This window comes from Stenella coeruleoalba (assembly GCF_951394435.1).
Source record: "Stenella coeruleoalba genome assembly, chromosome: X".
NCBI classification, from domain to species: domain Eukaryota; kingdom Metazoa; phylum Chordata; class Mammalia; order Artiodactyla; family Delphinidae; genus Stenella; species Stenella coeruleoalba.
The window spans coordinates 16127082-16149275 of record NC_137152.1 but is presented as its reverse complement, the minus strand read 5'-3'; the positions used below and the strand labels follow the sequence as shown (position 1 = coordinate 16149275).

General features: G+C 39.4%; 1 protein-coding gene across 1 annotated transcript; it reads left to right on the top strand.

Moving 5' to 3' along the window:
• The first annotated feature begins 811 nt into the window (after window positions 1-811).
• Window positions 812-22194, top strand: EIF1AX (eukaryotic translation initiation factor 1A X-linked). Its single transcript, XM_079911707.1, has 7 exons — window positions 812-1192; window positions 12261-12344; window positions 14449-14552; window positions 15639-15689; window positions 17803-17884; window positions 19028-19119; window positions 22088-22194. The coding sequence occupies exons 1-7, from the start codon at window positions 1177-1179 to the stop codon at window positions 22091-22093; spliced, it is 435 nt and encodes a 144-aa protein (XP_079767833.1). The 5' UTR covers window positions 812-1176; the 3' UTR covers window positions 22094-22194.

Sequence of the window (22194 nt, the reverse complement as noted above, 5' to 3'; positions counted from 1 at the left end):
TTAGAAAATGTTGAAATGCTAATGTTTTCAGAAAGGTGATTTATTTAAAATAAGCTTACTTAAAAATAAAGCTATTCATCCTGCATAGTCAGCTGTATTAGCTTGCTGAAGTTACCATAAACAAAGTACCACAGACTGGGTGGCTTAAACAACAAAAATTTATTTTCTCACAGTTCTGAAGGCTACCAATCTGAGATCAAGGTGTCCGCAGTGTTAGTCTCTTTTAAGGTCTCTCCTGGGCTTCTAGCATGGCCGCCTTCTTACTCATGCGATGCTCCCCTCTGTGCTGTGTGCTAATCTCTGCTTACTTATAAAGACACCAGTCATATTGGATCAGGGCCCACCTTAATGATCTCATTTCAATTTAATTACCTCTTTAAAGACCCTATCTCCAAAGTCACATCCTGAGGTATTGGGGGTTGTGAATTCAACATACGAATTTTGGGAGGATACAATGCAGCCCCTAACACTCAGTTTGTCTTCTCCCCTCCCTTCCTGTGTGTTGAGCACTTACTATGTGCCAGACATTCTGCTAAATGCTGGTAATAGTAAGCAAGAGATGTGATCTCTGCCAAAGAAGGTTTACAGTGAGGTAGGAAACACAGATATTTATAAAGTAATAACAAGTGTCATGCAAATATTACGCTTTGGGTCAAGTTAAGACTGAGCTGTTGAGATTAGAGTTAATGAGCCCGCAGCTCAAACCTTGAGACGCCAGTCTGCCACAAAGCAGCCAGCAGCGGGCGCTACCAGAACCCGCCTTTATTGTGGTGGGCCCCGCCCACTCCCTCCCGGATTCCGCCTTCTGCCTGCTCACGGCCCAGTCCCCCAAGGGGTTTGGCAAACTGCGGTAAACGCTCCGGGACCGCGTCACCCTCCGCTCTGACCATAGGCGTCAGTCGGCCCCGCCTACGCCGTAGGGCCGGGAGTGGGGGCGGGCCCTGAGGGCGCTGGGAGGCGGGGAAAAGCGACGCAAGCAGCCGCGACGCCATTTGTCGCGGCCCAGCGTGGGTGCAAGCGGATCTCGGAAGAGCTCGGTTGTTAGATTCTCGCGCGCGCGCGATCCGCTCTCCCCCGCCTGCTTCGTGTCACGCTGTCCCACGCGTCGCCCCTCGGAGGAGTCGCCGCCGCCACCCAGATAGGAGTCGGAGACGCAGCGAGGCCGTCGTCACCGCCATGCCTAAGAATAAAGGTAATGCCGCCTGGACCCCGGGACCACGACTCCGCTCGGCCCGGTCTCCCCGGCTGTGCACGCGGCCTCCGGATCTCCTAGGCGGCAGTAACCTGCCTCTCCGCCCTGCCTGCACGCAGCTGGGCGATCCGGACGCGATCCTGGGCTCGGGAGAGGAGCTGGGAAGTTACTCCTGTCTTCCAGTTTGGTCACATTGGGGTGGAGCCGACGCCATTTTTGTAGGGCCTCCTGCGGGAGGACGTGTGCTTCTGCTCCAGATTCGCGCCAGACTGACCCCGGCACTATAGGGACCTGTGGGGAGACCTCCCCCGTGGCCGCCTGGGCTTCGCAGATGGGCGTCTTTGGCCTTCCCGGCAGTTCTTAACTTTCAAAGGGTGATGCCTGTTTTAAGTGGCCATCAGGTACTCCTGCATGGAATTCTTTATGGGCAGTTGTTGGGTATTGTTGAGACTACTCCCTCTCTCTTTTGTAAATAGTGGACGAAACCTTGATGCATTAAGGTTCCTCTCTAGAGACTTACTCTTACCCATCCTTTTACGGGGCTTTCTTTTTCCCAGAACACCTGTTCCATATTTAGCCAAGTTTTCTACTTTTGCTCCAGATCGGTATATATTGTGGTGGGAGTAAAGACCTTTCAGTTCCTACCATTCTTAGGCCAAACATTCACAAACTGTCAGATTTGAGGATAATTTTATTTGGAATTTGCAAAATGGAAGGCCTAATCTAGGTAAAAGCAGAACAGTCCTAAAGAAATTCCTTTTTTAAGACTTAATGGTGTTTCTGTCTTCAGTATTCTTACAATTTCTCAGAGGAAATTGTGGAAGTCGAAACAGGGAAAAGGTATTTTCCTACAGGAGAGGCATGTATTTCACAACCCACAAGTTTCCTTTGATTAGTCATCTTTGAGACCCCTGCCCTGACCCAGGCCTACTCTGTTCTCTTTTTTACTTCACAGCTGGCTCCAGGAATTCTACCTCATTTCCTCTTTGTAGCTGTCACTACTCTTTTTATTCCTTGATGTATTTGGTTGCAGTTCTGTGCGAGATTTGGTGCAGCTCTCTCAGGGCACTCCACCTCACTGCCCTCTTACTTGCCGTTCCTTTTTGTAGCAAGTATTATACTGCTAATTATTCTGGTAAAGACGGGGTGACAAAATAGGGTTTTCAAAGTCATGGTTTTCTTGTAACCTACATCATCTGAGATGGTAACTGGATCCATTCAATAGATATCTTATTTTTCACCTTTATTTCTGGCGATGAGATTTCCGATTTCCTCACTAGACTGTAAGTTCTGAAGGGCAATAGTAGTATCTATTGGAGAAGGTTGTATCTATTGGAGAAGACACAAACTAGATACTACTATTGGAGAAGTAGTATCTAGTTTGGAGAAGATTGGCATCTTTAGGGATATTCGTCTTCCCATGCCTGAATGCAGTATATCTTTCCTTTATTTAGGTGTTGTTTAATATCTCCTTACATTTCATGTGCATCTTTTGTCCGGTTTATTCCTAGCTACCTTATATTTTTTGGTTGCTAATTAAAATGGTAAAATGAAAATATTAGAATGAAAGATTTCAGACCTACAATAAGCTATAAAGCAAATATAATGAATAACTGTCTGCAGTTGATGCATCAGTCATGTCCTGTCAAAAGATAGCAATAAAAGTTATTTTCACAGACAAAATTTAATATAAAGAATAGGGGACTTCCCTGGTGGTCCAGTGGTTAAGACTTCGCCTTCCAATGCGGGGCGTGCGGGTTCGATCCCTGGTTGGGGAGCTGAGATCCCACATGCCTCACGGCCAAAACACCAAAACATAAAACAAGCAGTATTGTAACAAATTCAATAAAGACTTTAAAAATGGTCCACATCAAAAAAAAAATCATTATAATATAAAGGTTGGTTAACCCATGTATTGGAGAGCTGAAAAGGCAAAAAGGGAACCACCCTAAGGTAGCAATTGCTAGAAACAGCTATGGCTCCTAGAACTGGAGGGAAAAAAGGAGAGAGGTTGTTATTATTAAGACTGACAAAAACAACAGGGATTTACTGTAGAGCACAGGGAACTATATTCAGTATTTTGAATTTATGGTAATAAACCATAATGGAAAAGAATCAGAAAAAAAGAATTTAGATATATACATATATATGTATAACTGAATCACTTTGCTGTACACCTGAAACTAACACAGTATTGTAAATCAACTATACTCCAATTAAAGAAAAACAAACAAACCTGACAAAACTTGGAGGAGGGGCCCAGACCTCTAAAGAGGGGGCGCTGTCGATAGCAGGGTCTTTGAGGACCCTGTGAGGTTGGTTCTGGGGCAAAGCAAAAGGGAATCATCTGCAACCACTGAAAGCAGTTACAGCCAGAAGACTGCTGCTGAGTTTATGCCAGTAAACCGAGAAGCAAATCCCCTTTCTGCTCCAGCCTGCCCTCTGCAGCATCCCAGCGGCAGGGCCTAACTGGCAGCAGCGGGCCAAGGAGAAGGGCGGGGGTGGGGAAGCTCCGAGAGGAAAGCTGCAGGACCAGCACTGGTGCTCAACTTCTGTCCGGGTGGGGTTCCCGGAGGCCCACAGCTCAGGGCGGGCTTTTGTGGTGTCAGTGGCCCAAATGGCAGAGGGACATATTTACAGTTGCATTATCAATGCTAAATTTCTAACAGTAATTTCTTAACATCATCCAACATCCAGTCCATTTTCAAATTTCCCCTATTGTCTCAAGGGTGTCTAGAGTGTAAGTATATAATATACCTAATGTCGTATACTGTATTTTTTAATTTATTGAGGTGAAAGTCACATCACATAAAGTTAGCCACTTTAAAGTGAGCGAGCGATTCGGACTTCCTTGGTGGTGTAGTGGTTAAGAATCCGCCTGCCAATGCAGGGGACATGGGCTCGAGCCCTGGTCCGGGAAGATCCCACATGCCATGGAGCAGCTCAGCCCGCGAGCCACAACTGCTGGGTCCACATGCCACAACTGCTGAAACCTGCGCGCCTAGAGCCCATGCTCCACAACAAGAGAAGCCACTGCAATGAGACGCCACATTGGGTTGCTAGCACTTGACACTTAGTAGATGCTCAGTAAATAATTGTTGGATTAAGTCACCTCCCTTCTGTTGACTCCACCCTTAGGTGAATAATAGGCTCTCCCTTGGTTCCAAAGGGACTGAACTACATTAAAACACATCTAGTTCACAAACCTCCTTTAAAGTTCATTTCATTACATGGCAATAAAATAGGGAAGGGGATGATCAGGGTATGGTTAATTCTGGTAAATTGACAAGCAATGAATCATTCTTTTATAAATAACACATGAGGCATACAAAAATTATAAATAATGCAGTGAATGCCTGGGGAATCAACCCATTACTCTGAACTTGAGAATTACAACACATATTCAGTTAAAGCCCTCTGTGTTCCCCTCCCCAATCCCCTTCCGCTCCCTCTCTTCATCTCTTCCAGGAGGTAGCCACCATTCTGAATTTGGTGTTTAAGCATTCCTATAGTTGTAAAACCCATCTGTTATCTTTACTTGTTATCTTAGAGGAACAGTACTTTTCAAGACTCCCGAGTTTTATGAGATGCAGTTTACTAATGTGAAATAAATTCGTGATTATTTTTCTGTTTTTATTCATTGGAAAAGCCAGAGCCTGTGAACATAATCTTTGTGATGTTTACACACGTATTGTCACTGTGTGTTGCCACTAACTGTGTTGCCACTAACTGTATGTTGCCACTAACTGTGTTGCCACTAACTGTGTGTTGAATGACTTGATTTGGATTGATTCTTACCAGCTTATTTCCTCTAGAATCCTCTAGACTCTGTCAGTTTATTACCTCAGGGAAAAAAGGTAGCCTTGGGCCCACTTATGAAGAGCAGTTGGGGTAAGGTGCTCCCACACTTTAAAGAAGTTACTACTTTTAGTTTTAAAATCACCAGTCCTTTAGGAATGTATGGGCTACTCTTGAGTGATTGATTCAAAGAATTTTCCAACTAAATATGTGACTCAGTAAACAAAGTAGTTGTGATACTTGCACTGATGCCCACTCTGCTTTGAAGATTTGGCATGGTTGGTGGCTTGAAGCAGAGGATACTTTTCTCTTTCTAGGAAATGAGCTCTGAGGACTCTGGGTGGGTCAGACATTGTAGAGGCCTGCCGAACATAGCACAGAGCATTGTGAGACTGCCCCTGGGACAGAGTAAGTGCACATGACTCAGGAAGTTAAGAGTCTGTCTTTGCAGTGGCCAGGTACACGTTCTTTATTCTGTTTGGGCTGTGAACTGTTTTTGCTGCTTCCAGGCTCGTCCCGTGAGTCCCTTAGTGTCGCTACCACTTAACACCGTTCTTCTGTCTTTTGGAATGGCTGCCAGTGTGGTTTAGGTTCTAGAATGGGAACAGAATGCTGTGGAGAGATACCCTAATGTGGGGGCCAGGAACAAAAAAGGATTAGGTTGGATCTGGTCACCCCCACTCACTAATAGTGTTGCTTCTCTGAGCTTCAGTAAACTCACTGGTAAACTGGGCATAAATGACTTATTATCTCATAGAGTGATAGTGACAAGTCAATGGGTGGCATTACTGCATACTGGTTAAGAGTATAATCACTGGGGTGATACTGCCTGATGCAAATACCAGCTCTCACTTCATTCTCTCTTGTGAGATAAAGACAAAATAATGCCTATCTCATAGGCATAAGCTTGTTAAGGGCGAGTTACTGGGACAGCGAGAAGTCTGCTTGGATTGAAGCATAGGGAAATTGAAGAGGAGTAATGAGAGGTAGGTTGCTGTCATGCTTATAGGTTGAAAGACTTATATTCTTTAAGGTAGTTATGTTACCACTAACAGAAATAAGGATGTTTATTAAGGACCAACTTTGTAAAAGAAAGTAATTTGAGTTTTGAGTAAAATTTGAATGACAGTAGCCCATTCACTGGAAATGTGCTGAGCCTCACATTAGAAATGAGGCCAAAGCTTAGTTGAAATAGTAGGATGAGATGTAAAATTCTTAGCATAGAAGAGGTAGGTGAGAGAAATTTTTCCTTAGAAAGTAGGTAAGCAGAAGCTGAGAATTTGGACTTAATGAAGCTCAAAAGGGATAGGCATAGTGAAGGGGTAGGGGTGATGAAAGGTCAAGAATAGTGCAAGTGGCCCTTTAAAAGTCAGAAAAAGAGTTGAGAAATGATCAGCAGTGTCATTATTTAAAGTATGGAAAATGGGAGGGAGGGTACAGATTTTTAAGGCTACCGGTAGATAGAAGAATTCTAGAACCCTACATGGTAGAAAGAATATAGAGGCACTTGAATCTTCTGTTCTAACTCCCTCATTTTATAGAGGCTGGAATTGAGATCCTGAGAAGTTTTGTGAAAGCTCCATGTATCCTTTATTCCTCCCTTCACATATGGTCACAATTCCCATGTTGTTTCCATCTCAGAAATATTCCTCTTATTTGTGTCTTCCTCTTCACGGTCAGGCTAGGTGTGCTTCATTCTATGTGTAATAAGGACAGTGACCTTCTTACCAGTTTTCCCACCCAGAGGATCATGTCACACCTCTATTTTTTGTTGAACTATTTAAGATTTTTTTTTTTTTTTTTTTTTTTTTTTTTTTTTGCGGTACGTGGGCCTCTAACTGTTGTGGCTTCTCCCGTTGCGGAGCACAGGCTCCGGACGCGCAGGCTCAGCGGCCATGGCTCACAGGCCCAGCCGCTCCACAGCATGTGGGATCCTCCCAGACCGGGGCACGAACCCGTGTCCCCTGCATCGGCAGGCGGACTCTCAACCACTGCGCCACCAGGGAAGCCCTATTTAAGATTTTTGAATAGAAAAGTTCACGATTCAGGTTTCAAAAAGTGTAGAATGAAATGTCTTTCCTAAGTGTGTCCTCTTGCCAATGAGTTCTTCTCACAGGCAGTCATTAACTTTCTTGTACGTGCCCTTCCAGAGATATTTTATATGTAAGCCAGTATGAATATCCCTTTTTTACACAATGGTAGCTTTATACTCTTCTTCAGCTTGCTCTATTTGTTGTTAAACTTACATTATGAAGAATTTTGAACATATACAAAAGTAGACTAGTATAATGAGCCTCCATGTACTCAACTCCTGGCCTCGGACATCATTAATTCACAGCTAAACTTGCACCGTCCGCACCAAATCAGGGTCCACATATGGGCTATACATTGTCATTGGTTGATATCTTTTAAGTCTTTTCTAACTGGTAGGTTCTTCATCCATCTGTGGGGTTTTTTTTCTTCATAATGTATCTGTTGAAGAAAACAGATTGTCTTGTGGATTCGTCCCCATGTTGTCATCGTCCCCGTCATCCCCCAACCCCCAGCTAGATTTTGCTGATTGCATCCCTAGTGTACTTTGATTTTTACTGTTTTTTACCAGACTGTCTTTTAGAGCAGTTTTATGTTGATAAAAAAATGAGCAGAAATTGCAGAGTTCCAACTCCCACCCTCCCAGTTTCCTCTATTATTAATATCTTACATGAGCCACTATAGATAGTCCATAGTTTACATTAAGGTTCATTCTTTGTGTTGTACGTTTTATGGATTTTTGACAAATATATAGTGACATGTATCCACCATTACAGTACCATACTGCATTAAAAATCCTGTTGTTCACCTATTCACCTGTCCTTCCTTCCCCGTTCCCCATCTGGCAACTACTGATCTTTTTACTCTCTCTATAGTTTTGCCTTTTCAAAAATGTTATATGGTTGGAATCATACTATTCAGCCTTTACAGATTGGCTTCCTTCCCTTAGTAATATACATTTAAGGTTTCTCCATGTCTTTGGGGGGGTTGATAGCTCATTTCCTTTTGTTGCTGAATAGTATTCCATTCTATGCACGTACCACAGTTTATGCTTTCACCTACTGAAGGACATCTTGGTTACTTCCAAGATCAGGCAGTTACTACCTTGCTTTTTTTTTTTTTTAACATCTTTATTGGAGTATAATTGCTTTACAATGGTGTGCTAGTTTCTGCTTTATAACAAAGTGAATCAGTTATACATATACATATGTTCCCATATCTCTTCCCTCCTGCGTCTCCCTCCCTGCCACCCTCCCTATCCCACCCCTCTAGGTGGTCACAAACCACCTAGCTGATCTCCCTGTGCTATGCGGCTGCTTCCCACTATCTATTTTACATTTGGTAGTGTGTATATGTCCATGCCACTCTCTCACTTTGTCACAGATTACCCGTCCCCCTCCCCATATCCTCAAGTCCATTCTCTAGTAGGTATGTGTCGTTTTTCCCGTCTTACCCCTAGGTTCCTCGTGACCTTTTTTTTTTCTTAGACTCCATGTATATGTGTTAGCATACGGTATTTGTTTTTCTCTTTCTGACTTACTTCACTCTGTATGACAGTCTCTAGGTCCATCCACCTCACTACAAATAACTCAGTTTCATTCCTTTTTATGGCTGAGTGATATTCCATTGTATATATGTGCCACATCTTTATCTGTTCATCCGATGATGAACACTTAGATTCTTCCATCTCCTGGCTATTGTAAATAGAGCTGCAATGAACATTTTGGTACATGACTCTTTGAATTATGGTTTTCTCAGGGTATATGCCCAGTAGTGGGATTGCTGGGTTGTATGGTAGTTCTATTTCTAGTTTTTTAAGGAACCTCCATACTCTTCTCCATAGTGGCTGTACCAATTCATATTCCCACCAGCAGTGCAAGAGTGTTCCCTTTTCTTCACACCCTCTCCAGCATTTATTGTTTATAGATTTTTTTCATGATGGCCATTCTGACAGGTGTGAGATGATATCTCATTGTAGTTTTGATTTGCATTTCTCTAATGATTAATGATGTTGAGCAGCCTTTCATGTGTTTGTTGGCAATCTGTATATCTTCTTTGCAGAAATGTCTGTTTAGGTCTTCTGCCCATTTTTGGATTGGGTTGTTTGTTTTTTTGTTATTGAGCTGCATGAGCTGCTTGTAAATTTTGGAGATTAATCCTTTGTCAGTTGCTTCAGTTGCAAATATTTTATCCCACTCTGAGGGTTGTCTTTTGGTCTTGTTTATGGTTTCCTTTGCTGTGCAAAAGCTTTGAAGTTTCATTAGGTCCCATGTGTTTATTTTTGTTTTTATTTCCATTTCTCTAGAAGGTGGGTCAAAAAGGATCTTGCTGTGATTTATGTCATAGAGTGTTCTGCCTATTTTTTCCTCTAAGAGTTTGATAGTGTCTGGCCTTACATTTAGATCTTTAATCCATTTTGAGTTTCTTTTTGTGTATGGTGTTAGGGAGTGATCTAATTTCATACTTTTACATGTACCCGTCCAGTTTTCCCAGCACCACTTATTGAAGAGGCTGTCTTTTCTCCACTGTATATTCTTGCCTCCTTTCTCAAAGATAAGGTGACCATATGTGCGTGGGTTTATCTCTGGGCTTTCTATCCTGTTCCATTGATCTATATTTCTGTTTTTCTGCCAGTACCATACTGTCTTGATTACTGTAGCTTTGTAATATAGTCTGAAGTCAGGGAGCCTGATTCCTCCAGCTCCGTTTTTCTTTCTCCAGATTGCTTTGGCTATTCGGGGTCTTTTGTGTTCCCATACAAATTGTGAAATTCTTTGTTCGAGTTCTGTGAAAAATGCCAGTGGTAGTTGGATAGGGATTGCATTGAATCTGTAGAATGCTTTGAGTAGTAGCGTCATTTTCACAATGTTGATTCTTCCAATCCAAGAACATGGTATATCTCTCCATCTATTTGTATCATCTTTAATTTCTTTCATCAGTGTCTTATTATTTTCTGCATACAGGTCTTTTGTCTCCTTAGGTAGGTTTATTCCTAGACATTTTATTCTTTTTGTTGCAATGGTAAATGGGAGTGTTTTCTTGATTTCACTTTCGGATTTTTCATCCTTAGTGTATAGGAATGCCAGAGATTTCTGTGCATTAATTTTGTATCCTGCTACTTTACCAAATTCATTGATTAGCTCTAGTAGTTTTCTGGTGGCATCTTTAGGATTCTCTATGTATAGTATCATGTCATCTGCAAACAGTGACAGCTTTACTTCTTCTTTTCCAATTTGGATTCCTTTTATTTCCTTTTCTTCTCTGATTGCTGTGCCTAAAACTTCCAAAACTATGTTGAATAAGAGTGGTGAGACTGGGCAACCTTGTTCTTGTTCCTGATCTTCGTGGAAATGCTTTCAGTTTTTCACCATTGAGGACGATGTTGGCTGTGGGTTTGTCATATATGGCCTTTATTATGTTGAGGAAAGTTCCCTCTGTGCCTACTTTCTGCAGGGTTTTTATCATAAATGGGTGTTGAATTTTGTCGAAAGCTTTCTCTGCATCTATTGAGATGATCATATGGTTTTTCTCCTTCAGTTTGTTAATATGGTGTATCACGTTGATTGATTTGCGTATATTGAAGAATCCTTGCATTCCTGGGATAAACCCCACTGGATCATGGTGTATGATCCTTTCAATGTGCTCTTGGATTCTGTTTGCTACTGTTTTGTTGAGGATTTTTGCATCTATGTTCATCAGTGATATTGGCCTGTAGTTTTCTTTCTTTGTGACATCTTTGTCTGGTTTTGGTATCAGGGTGATGGTGACCTCGTAGAATGAGTTTGGGAGCGTTCCTCCCTCTGCTGTATTTTGGAAGAGTTTGAGAAGGATAGGTGTTATCTCTTCTCTAAATGTTTGATAGAATTCGCCTGTGAAGCCATCTGGTCCTGGGTTTTTGTTTGTTGGAAGATTTTTAATCACAGTTTCAATTTCAGTGCTTGTGATTGGTCTGTTCATATTTTCTATTTCTTCCTGATTTAGTCTTGGCAGGTTGTGCATTCCTAAGAATTTGTCCATTTCTTCCAGGTTGTCCATTTTATTGGCATAGAGTTGCTTGTAGTAATCTCTCATGATCTTTTATATTTCTGCAGTGTCAGTTGTTACTTCTCCTTTTTCATTTCTAATTCTATTGATTTGAGTCTTCTCCCTTTTTTTCTTGATGAGTCTGGCTAATGGTTTGTCAATTTTGTTTATCTTCTCCAAGAATCAGCTCTAGTTTTATTGATATTTGCTATCGTTTCCTTCATTTCTTTTTCATTTATTTCTGATCTGATCTTTATGATTTTTTTCCTTCTGCTAATTTTGGGATTTTTTTCCTTCCTCTTTCTCTAATTGCTTTAGGTGCAAGGTTAGGTTGTTTATTTGAGATGCTTCCTGTTTCTTAAGGTAGGATTGTATTGCTATAAACTTCCCTCTTAGAACTTATTTTGCTGCATCCCATAGGTTTTGGGTCATCGTGTCTCCATTGTCTTTTGTTTCTAAGTACCTTGCTTTTTAACTTGCTTGATGTATCCTACAGCTATAGGACAAAATGTAAACTCTCAGGGTTGCCAGACTTGTTGCTCTCCCTCTACTGCCACAAAATCAGTGTCCCTTTCCAGTTGATAAAACTTTACCCACCGCCCGCCCCGGCCCAATTATCTTCTTTTTGCACACAGACCTTTCATTTGGGGGAATAGGTACAAGAGAGACCCCATTTTATAAAATTTATCATGATCCGTTATATATCCCTCCTTGGTCCTTGTGGGCCACTGTAGGAGGAGTTCACTGAGCAGTGTATTCAACCAAGTAGTCGTGATGTTTATGATATCTCCTTTTGGTTTGTTTGTATTTTATGTCAGCAGTATCCCAAAAGGGATTTCCAGGAAGGGTAGGGAAGTGATGACATGTATATGTTTAATATGATTGGAGATACATGACCAAATTAGGTGAATTTTTTAATTTTTCATTTTTTTCAGGTTTTTGTTGTTTGTTTGAAGTATGGTTTACAACATTATATTAGTTTCAGGTGTACATCATAGTGATTCAGTATTTTTGTAGATTAGACTCTGTTTAAAGTTATTGTAAAATACGATATTCCCTGTGCTGTATAATATATTCGTGTAGCTTATTTATATTACACATAGTAGATTGTACTTCTTATAATTTAAGTGGCTTTTAAAGAACATTCTGTAAGCCCTAGTTTGGTTTCTTTTTCTGTTTTGCAGATAATTAATGTCTTTTTCTTTAAAACCATTAGGTAAAGGAGGTAAAAATAGACGCAGAGGTAAGAATGAGAATGAATCTGAAAAGAGAGAGCTGGTGTTCAAAGAAGATGGGCAAGGTAAGCATTTTCATAAGTTAGATTTCTTTCAGTAATAGTTTTCTTTCTTAAGTAAGGTTTTCAATTTCTCAACATAAAAGAGATACTGTTCATAATCCTGAGCAAAAAACCACATGTCCCCTTTTGCTCTTCTCCGTTTCTCATCCCCCACACTTCTCCAGAGCCTTTCTTCTGGTAGTTATTTCTTGGTATACTCAGCATGCGCTGAGGATTGATGGCATTTCTGTAAATGTGTATGTTTCACTGTTTTATGTGAACACTCATGTTACAACTAAGAATGAATTGAGCAGTTCAGAGGGAATTAAGCCTCAAAAGCTATGGTTGACAATTCCATGACTTAGTAGACTTTTTTTGATAGCGAATGGTGCTACATAGTATGTTCAGTAGACCATGGGTATTTGAGGAATGCATCTGAGGCATGTAAATTACATGTAATTTCATAACATAATAAAATGAAACTGAACAATTGACCTTTTCAAACTGATTAAGATTTTTGTTAAGTGCCAGATACATAACAGTAGTTTCCCATGTTTTGTTTGGTTTTGGTTTTTGAGAGTTATGTTTTTGGGGGGTTTTTCGGGGTGGGGGGTGGTTAACATCTTTATTGGAGTGTAATTGCTTTACAGTGGTGTGTTAGTTTCTGCCATATAACAAAGTGACTCAGCTCTACGTATACATACATCCCCATTTCCCATGTTTTTATTTTGAGTAATTTCAAACTGTCAGAAAAGTTGCACTCTAAGTATCATGAATTCCTTTAACCCCTTCATCTTTGTGTGCGTGTGTGTGTTTTTCCTGAACCATTTGGAAGTTAGTTGAAGACATCATGATACTTTTCCCTTACTACTTACTTTATCATGTTTCTCCTAAGAACAAGTATATTCTCTCACGTAACTGCAGTAGGATTATCACACTCGTGAATATATTATTTATCTAATATATAGTCCATATTTAAATTTTTCTAGTTATCCCAGTAATTTTCAGCAGTTTTTAACAAAGAACTTTTTCTAATTATCTTTTTATAGAACTTGGTAGATTTGTTCATGCCATGAATATATAAGCCACTAAAGATGAAACATGTTATTTGGCTAAAAGACCCTTTTATTTCTTACCCTTGATTCTTGCCCTCCTTTAGCAGTTGACTTTATTTTGACTGCCATTACTTTTTCTTTTTCACGTTTTCCCCCCACTTTGGAAGAGAGCCTGCCTTTAAATCGACCAACCGTGTTGAGGCCCTAGGTGGGTGCTAGGTTCACGGTAGTCTGAGTAACTCACTTCCACTTGTCAATACCACAGTCGAGCCTTTGAAAGTTTTGTTTCAGCGTATTTACAAATTGGTGGATGTCCTCTTTGGGAATCAGTCTTGCATACAACTTGAGTAAACTAAAGGTTCTGAAGTGACCCCCCCCCCCCCCCCCCCGGTCTTCTGTCATTTAATGACAGAAGAGACGGCCCGTGTGCAAGCCACTGCTCATCATCTCAGTTTTTCAAGTGGCAGTGAAGTAGGGTGGCTTCCTGGGTACCCTTTTGGAAAGATTGTTGATTAAAAGTTTGGCATTTTGTCTGGGGGCATCTTTCCAGCTTTACAAAAACTTCAGAATAATCACTAAGATATTCTAATTTAACAGACATTAATAACATATAAGCTGATTTTTATTTGCCAGTGTACCAAAAATTGTGTTGCAGTTAGCCTCTAAAGACTAACCCTCTGAGGGAAAGGAGACGAAAATTGGGCGAGGATCCACAGTGAGAGATTGATGAGATACATTTTAGTGTACATTTTGGGCCAGGCCACCTTGATCTCCAGAAGTAGAGCATACGGTCATGAAGACAGTGGACAGTCCACTTAACTCAAAATGAGTAGATAATTAAAATATTTCTGATAGCAGGGACAGCTTGTCATAGAAATGGCATTACACAGTCTTGGTTCTGGCTCTGCCGTTAACTAGCTTGGTGTTTTATCACTCCCTTGTGCTTATTTTACTGCATATACTTATTCCTAACCAACACACCTGTATGTTCTAATCAGTTGTATGTGGACTTTTAAGTTGCTTTTATCAAAAATTCAGCAATATCCTATACCCTTTACTTTTCCCTCCTCCAGAGTATGCTCAGGTAATCAAAATGTTGGGAAATGGACGATTAGAAGCGATGTGTTTTGATGGTGTAAAGAGGTTATGTCACATCAGAGGGAAACTGAGAAAAAAGGTAAGTGTGGAGACTTGTTTTACTTTAATATAAAATTATGGTTAAGGGGAAAAAATGGCTCTAAGGTTTTTATGGGCCAAGGACCTCATTTTTCTAAGTTCCCAAAAGATTTCAGTAGAACAGTGATTTACCTCTAAGTCAAAACAGCAAGATCTTTGATGGTAATTTTATACAGGTATCTGTCTGAAGACTCATTTATATCACCTGTGTTTTATTCCTGCCCCAAAATGATTAACCTGAATCAAATCATGAGGAAACAATTAACAAGTCCAGATTGAGGGACACACTGCAAAACAAATGGCCTGACTGCTAGTATATATAATGTTAATGTCATGAATGGAAAAAAAACAGCAGGGCGGGCTATTTCAATGTAAAGGAGATTAAAGAGATGCAATGGTTAAATGCAGTAGGTGGCCCTTGTTTGGGTTCCGGTTTGAGGGTGGGGGAAATAGCTGTAAGGAGTGTTAAGAAAATTTGAATATGAATTACAGTAAATAAGCGTTGTATTAATGTTAAATTTCCTGAACTGAGATCATGAAAGGGCTGCCTTGGATAGGAGTGATTAATTTCTCATCAGGGTAGGTGTTCAGGCAGATTTATTGATCAGGTTGGTTAAAAGTCGCTCCATCCCTGGCTTTATGATTTTTTAAAAATTTGTCTTGTTAATGCTCATGTTACCAAACTAAAGGAGTTCTGTTTCCTGTGTGTATTTGGGTGCGTGGGAGGGAGGGAGGGAGGGAGATAAAACCACATTCCTAATTTACTATTCTCATATGTTGTAATGGATACCTGACCACTTAGAGGGGTTCAGTATTAAGAATCCCTTAATTTCTGAACTAATCATTGGTCCTCTGGAATTATTAAACTGTCAAGTAGTTAAATAAGATTGTTATTTTTCTAATCTCCAAAATTATAGAAAATTTGAAAGTGGCTCAGCTGCTTACTGTAGTTTTTTTCCTAATTCTAAATACAGGTACTTTACCCACAGTTGGGTGAATAGTATGTGTATTTTATGGGAAGACTGACTCAACATTGCTCTTGATTGATTATTTTTATTTTAAATGTAACCTCCTGTGACTTTTATAGGTCTGGATAAATACCTCAGACATTATATTGGTTGGTCTACGGGATTACCAGGTAAAAATAAAATTTTCATTGTTTACTTGCTTGAATTTTATGAGCAATTAATGTTTAGAACATAAGTCATAACCATATTTGACCAGTTCCAGGCCAGTATGCTATTCACTGTTGTGTCAACAAACATTTCTTAAGGGCCAGTTCTGTCTTAGGCATTGTGCTAGGTACCCCAGGGATCATGGCTCCCAAATGCCAGTCTGTGGAGTCTGCATTTTCACTATAGAAGAATCACAGACAGTGTGAATTTTTCATGAGGCTAAATAGTCCTTTTTCCCTTTTTGATATTTAAAAAGTTCCCTTTTTTGGAATGAGGGATACTATATTGTGGTGGTTTTGTTGGTGTTCTTAGTTGGCAAGATAAAAATAATTTTATGTTGGACTGCCTGCCTCCATTTTTTTTTTTTTTTTTTTTAACTTATATGTCTTGAAATCAAAATCTGGAAACCATTACTCTAGGGGATACAACTGAATGAGTCAAGCTGTCATCTCACAAAATGCTTATGGCCTGGTAGTGGAGAGGGTAAGACAGGCACACAAGTAATTGCAGTACAAACCATGATAAAAGTATGTGCTCTAAATTTAGATGAGCACTTAGGAAGAAAATGGTAGTTGTCCTTCATGATGTCAACCTGGAGACTCTACTCATGCTAGGGCTATGAAATCCATTTGGTTTCCACCTATTGGAACTCATCACCATGTATTTACATTTTGAGTGATCTTGTTTCTATTTTTATAACTTTGATCGTACTTTGATTTTTTTAAATATATGTTCTAGAATAAAGAATTAAAATATTTACCTTAAATCAGTGGTTCTCAACCGTGGGTGATTATTTTCCTCCAGAGTACATTTGGCAGTGTCTGGAGACATTTCAGGTTTTCACACCTGGGGGTAGGGGTCAGTGCTGGTCATCTAGTTGATAGAGACCGGGGTGATGCTAAACATCCTACAATGCACAGGACAGTCCCTACAACAATGAATTATGTGGTCCAATATATCAGCTGTGCTGAGGTTGAGATAGCCTGCTTGAAACTCGTACCATTTTAATGTCCATTTTCTTCTTTTGATCCTAAAGATAACCCCAGAAGTAGGAGCAATTAGTTAGTTCCCTGTTTGACAGATAAGGAAATCAAGGTTCTGAAAGGTGTAACATTCATACTATAAAATGACAGCCACATTAAGTTTTCCAATTCGTAATCTCCCATGATCCTTCTTTTATGTCCCTGCCACTTAAAGGGTGGTACAGGGACCAGTAGCATCACTAGCTTTTGACAACTTGTTAGAAACGCAGATTCTTGGACCTCACCCCAGGCCTCCTAAATCAGAATGTGCGTTTTAACTAGAATCCACTTGGGCTTCTGTACACATTACCGTTTTAAGAAGTGCTGGTGTGAATCACACGATTCTTGGATCATAGTGATCACTTACGTTGCCTTTGAGAATTTTTGAAGTTGAAACAATCAGCTTCAACCCTTTTTTTCTTCCTTAACTGAGTCAGATTCCTTTCGGATGGGGAAGTGTGAACATTCTGAAGCATTAGTTTTCAGTGGGACACTTGCATCAGAAATACCCATATCTTTTACAAATACACACTCATGGGCTTCACATCTCCTAATTTATCTGTCTTTAGGAGGTGTAAAAGCTCCATAGGAGATTCTGATGGATTTGTACCCTAAGAACCACTGATACGTGGAAAGGTATAATAATTTCCTTGGGTCATTATACCGGTCTCAATTTTTGAATTAGAGTATTTAATCACCTGTAAATTATGGTCCCAGGGAATTTTTGTACTTCAAAAGACTTCTAATCAAAGGGTAACTATAAATAATCCAAAAGATTGGGTCTGTACAGTTCTGCATTGAAGTGAAATCTATAACTGTCTTCCCTAAGCTTGTTGATCATTATTCATTTATGCATGCAAGCTTCTTTGTACTGGGTTAAACCCAAGGATGTTTTTCAGAGGGTAGGAGAAAACTTTAAATTTTTAGAAAAAGGACAGGAGTTTATAACACAACAGTAAAATTTAATTTTCTATCCAGTTTGAAACTAATTTATGAAATAACGGATAATATTTTGGCATAATCATTTGTAAATCTTATTTGTCTCTTTTTTAAGGATAATAAAGCTGATGTAATTTTAAAATACAATGCAGATGAGGCTAGAAGTCTGAAGGCATATGGCGAACTTCCAGAACATGGTAATGTCTGAGATATTACATTAACCTGTTATATGGTGTTATTACCTGGTGGTATTTAGATGAAGGAATTTTGGTAGAATTTTGTGGATTTTGCATGTTTAGTTTTGAGTTTACGTGATTCATTCCAAGTATGCCTGCCTGTACTTCATAATACTAGACACCTTAAGAAAAAAGTAACTGGGATTCTGTTCCTAATAAATATACTTTTGGTGAGGAATTATCCTTTATAAGCCCTAAACTTCTGCGTAATGCCAGTCAACGGAATAAATTGATTATAGTATTTATTTGAAAGTTCCTTTCTAAAGAGACTGTCATTATTCATCTTTAAATGTGAAGCAAGGATAGCAATTAGGTACTGTTGTCGATTTTTATTAAAAAGTCAGTTTTCAGTTCATCTTATCCTAGTGTCATAGTATCCATAGGATTTTGTTAAATCAACGTTTTTTGTTTCTCCCTTGCAGTACAAAAGTTAGGCGTTCTTAACGCATAAAACTTAAATAAAAATAAGTTTCTCATGACCTCATCAAAGGGGAAGTGACTTTACATACTATTTTGTAAGCCTACATTTTTTGCTTGGAAGTTATTTTTTGGTTCTGTTGCATATTATCAAGGAAACTATAATTTTACTTGAGCATGAAAACCCTGCTGAAATTATTTACTTGGCATTTCCAATCTAGGAAATGCTAATATATCTGGGAATAGGACTAGCACTTCCTGGTTCATTTCTGTTATTTAGGGATAAGCACGATTTGACCAAATTTTTCTGATTGATGAGTTTATCTGATGATTTGTGGCTTGTTAGCGTGTGCTCAGACGTTTTTTGAAGTGTAGCTGGAAGTTGTAATAGCTTTAGAATTTGTGTAATTAGAGCCTGCCTCACTAAAAATACCTTTGTGAGCAAAAGAAACTTGTTTGCATTTTGACTTAGAGATTTTGTTGTGTAAAATACTGTTCTATATACTAGGGTTGTTAGGTAGAAGTTAAGAGGGTCTTTTTGGTAATGAAACTTAAAAGTTTGACTTGTAAGAGTCTCCTTTTATACTGCAACATTTGGTATCCAACCACTTCTTTTAGTGGGCAATTTATTCATTTTACTAACATCTTGGTTATATTATATGAGTATATTTGTTATTGTTTCTTTAGCTAAAATCAATGAAACTGATACATTTGGTCCTGGAGATGATGATGAAATCCAGTTTGATGACATTGGAGATGATGATGAAGACATTGATGATGTAAGTAGCATTTTTCACCTTGAGTTTTTCAACTTTTGTTTGTGCTAGTCAAACTGTTTATGCTTTGAGAATTTTATCATCTTTTTCAGTATTTCTTCCTAAAAAGGTCAATATTTGCTTTGGCAATATGAATGCTAGGCATTGGAATCTCAACTTGTTTAAGTTAAGGGTGTCTAGAGAGATAGCTATTAAGAAATTTAGCAGACAGTTATGAGAAATACAAGATTTTATCAAAGAAACAGGCCTTTTTTTATTGAGATATAGTTGTACAATATTATATAAGTTACAAGTGTACTGTAAGGTGATTCACAATTTTTTTTTTTTTAATATTTATTTATTTATTTTATTTTGGCTGTGCCAGGTCTTAGTTGTGGCCCACGGGATCTTTAGTTGAAGCATGTGGGATTTTTTTTTTTAGTTGTGACATGCGGACTTCTTAGTTGTGGCATGCATCTGGGATCTAGTTCCCCGACCAGGGGTCGAACCCGGGCCCCCTGCATTTGGAGCATGGAATTTTACCACTGGACCACCATGGAAGTTCACAGTGATTCACAATTCTTAAAGGTTATACTCTATTTATAGTTACTATGATTGGCTATATTCCCTGTGTTATACAAACGTGCCTTCTCTTAATTGAAACACTAGTATGTTAGAAGAATAATCTTGTTTGAACCAGTTTCATATGAAGTGTTGGAATTACAGCATAATATTAAAAGCCCTGTTAAAGGGAATTCCCTGATGGTCCAGTGGTTAGAACTCGGCGCTTTTACTGTGGTGGCCTGGGTTCAATTCCTGGTCAGGGAAATAAGATCCCACAAAGCTGTGCTGCGCAGCCACCAAAAAAATAAAGCGCCCTCTTAAAATTGAGGCCTTTTGCCAGTTATTTTATCTGTTGGATATGCACTATTGGCAAACTCTTGGTTTGGAGTTGGTGTGTTAATTTTGAGGAAAATGCGTTGTTTTTTCTCACTATAAAGCAGTAATGCTCACAAGAATAAGTGCCTCATTGCCCTTCTGCTGTTAAAATATTTCAATGAAATTCAAACTTAGTTTCTGGCAATATAAATCTATTTAATAACTGGGGTGGTATTATAAGTTACTCTTAAATCTGGGTTGGGCTCTTTAAACCCTTTTAAATAAAAATGTAGTTCAGGAACACCTGTGTATATAAATCTAAAAATAATAGTAGTAATGTTTGATTTTATTCAAAGGTGAAATTTTAGTATACCTAGAGTAGTTGCTCCTGACCGGGATTGTTTGTGCAACAGAATTACCGGAGCTTTTCAGAAATACAAAGGCTGGGAATTACCTGGCGGTCCAGTGGTTAGGACTCTGTGTTTTTACTGCCAAGGGCCTGGGTTCGATCCCTGGTCAGGGAACTAAGATCCCACAAGCCACACGGTGCGGCCAAAAAACCCCCCAAAAACAAAAAACCCAACCGAACAAAAACAAAGGCTGGTCTCGGGGAAGTCTGAATTAAGTGATACCTACCACTGAGATTCTATAATTAACATCTCTGTACTTGGTTTATCACATATCTGCCTATACCTTTATTCATCCTTCAGTCCATCTTACATTTTGATGCATCTCCAAACCATTTTAGAATACATGATGAATTAAAGAAAATTTGAGTACATATCTCCAGTGTGTATTTGCATTTATGAATTTTTAAACATACAATACTGTATTTCAGAGCATACCCTAAAATAGAAAAATGAAAAGGGATAAGAAATAAATCCATCATTCTATTTTTTTTAACATCTTTATTGGAATATAATTGCTTTACAGTGGTGTGTTTCTTCTGTATAACAAAGTGAATCAGCTATACATATACATACATCCCCATATCCCCTCCCTCCTGCGCCTCCCTCCCACCCTCCCTATCCCACCCCTCTAGGTGGTCACAAAGCACCGAGCTGATCTTGATCTCCCTGTGCTATGTGGCTGCTTCCTACTAGCTACCGATTTTACATTTGGTAGTGTATATATGTGCATACCACTCTCTCACTTCGTCCCAGCTTACCCTTCCCCCTCCCCGTGTCCTCAAGTCCGTTCTCTACATCTGCGTCTTTATTCCTGTCCTGCCCCTAGGTTCTTATGAACCATATCATTCTATTTTTTATGTTATCTCCCTTTGGAAACCCCTGAGCCAGAGGATTCTTGTGACTAAGCTGTGAATGACACTTGGACAGTAGATTTATCGATGATACTCTGTGACAAGAACCTGACATGGAGCTACTACTGTGTTATAGGTTAAGGAGCGATCCCAACATTTTGACAGCTTAGCTGGGGTAGAAGACCTTTTTTAGGAAATAAAGAACCTAGTCAGAGTACATACCTCAATATGAAGCCACATACACAGAGGTGATAGGGTGAGGACCTAGATAGGGTTAAGCTTTTCTAAGAAAAGTATTTCTCAGTTTGTGCCAATGCTTCTTCAGAACTGAGGCTGGCAGTAAGGGATAGTAAAGGTAGTGGTTATTAAAGGAATTTGAGTTATCTTGGCCATTTCGTAAGGGTCGCTTTGTCTGTCACCTGAGAACCCGACTTCTTCCCTAAGGTGTTTCTCCAAATGGTTTCTGTGTGTTCTAGCCTTCACTCCTATAACCAGGTTGACTGGGAGGAGAATTTGGTATCTCACTTTTCCGTTTCTCAAGGAAGTAACACTCCCTGTGTCTGTTCCTACCCCCAAAATAAATTTCTAATCAGTAGCACAAAAGGAAGGAGATAGTAAAATAGTAAACTTTATTGAGAATATTCTGCATAACGTATAGCATTCTGAAGGCTGCTGTAAAGATTCAATGACAGCAGACCAGAATTGAGAAAAACCTAGTGTTCAGAATTTCCTCTTCAAACTGGATTTGTTTCCCAGATAGCCTAAGGGGGTGCATGTGTCCCTTACATGTGGTAGACTGTTGGAATATAAAAATTCTTCTTTTGGTTGATCTGATGTTCTTTTTCCTTCCAGATCTAAGTCGAACTCAACCTTTCACATTCCATTTTCTTTGAGGATTATTCAACAATTTGGATTTGGACTGTGACCCATTAAAGAAGATTAAAATTTCATTAGCATGA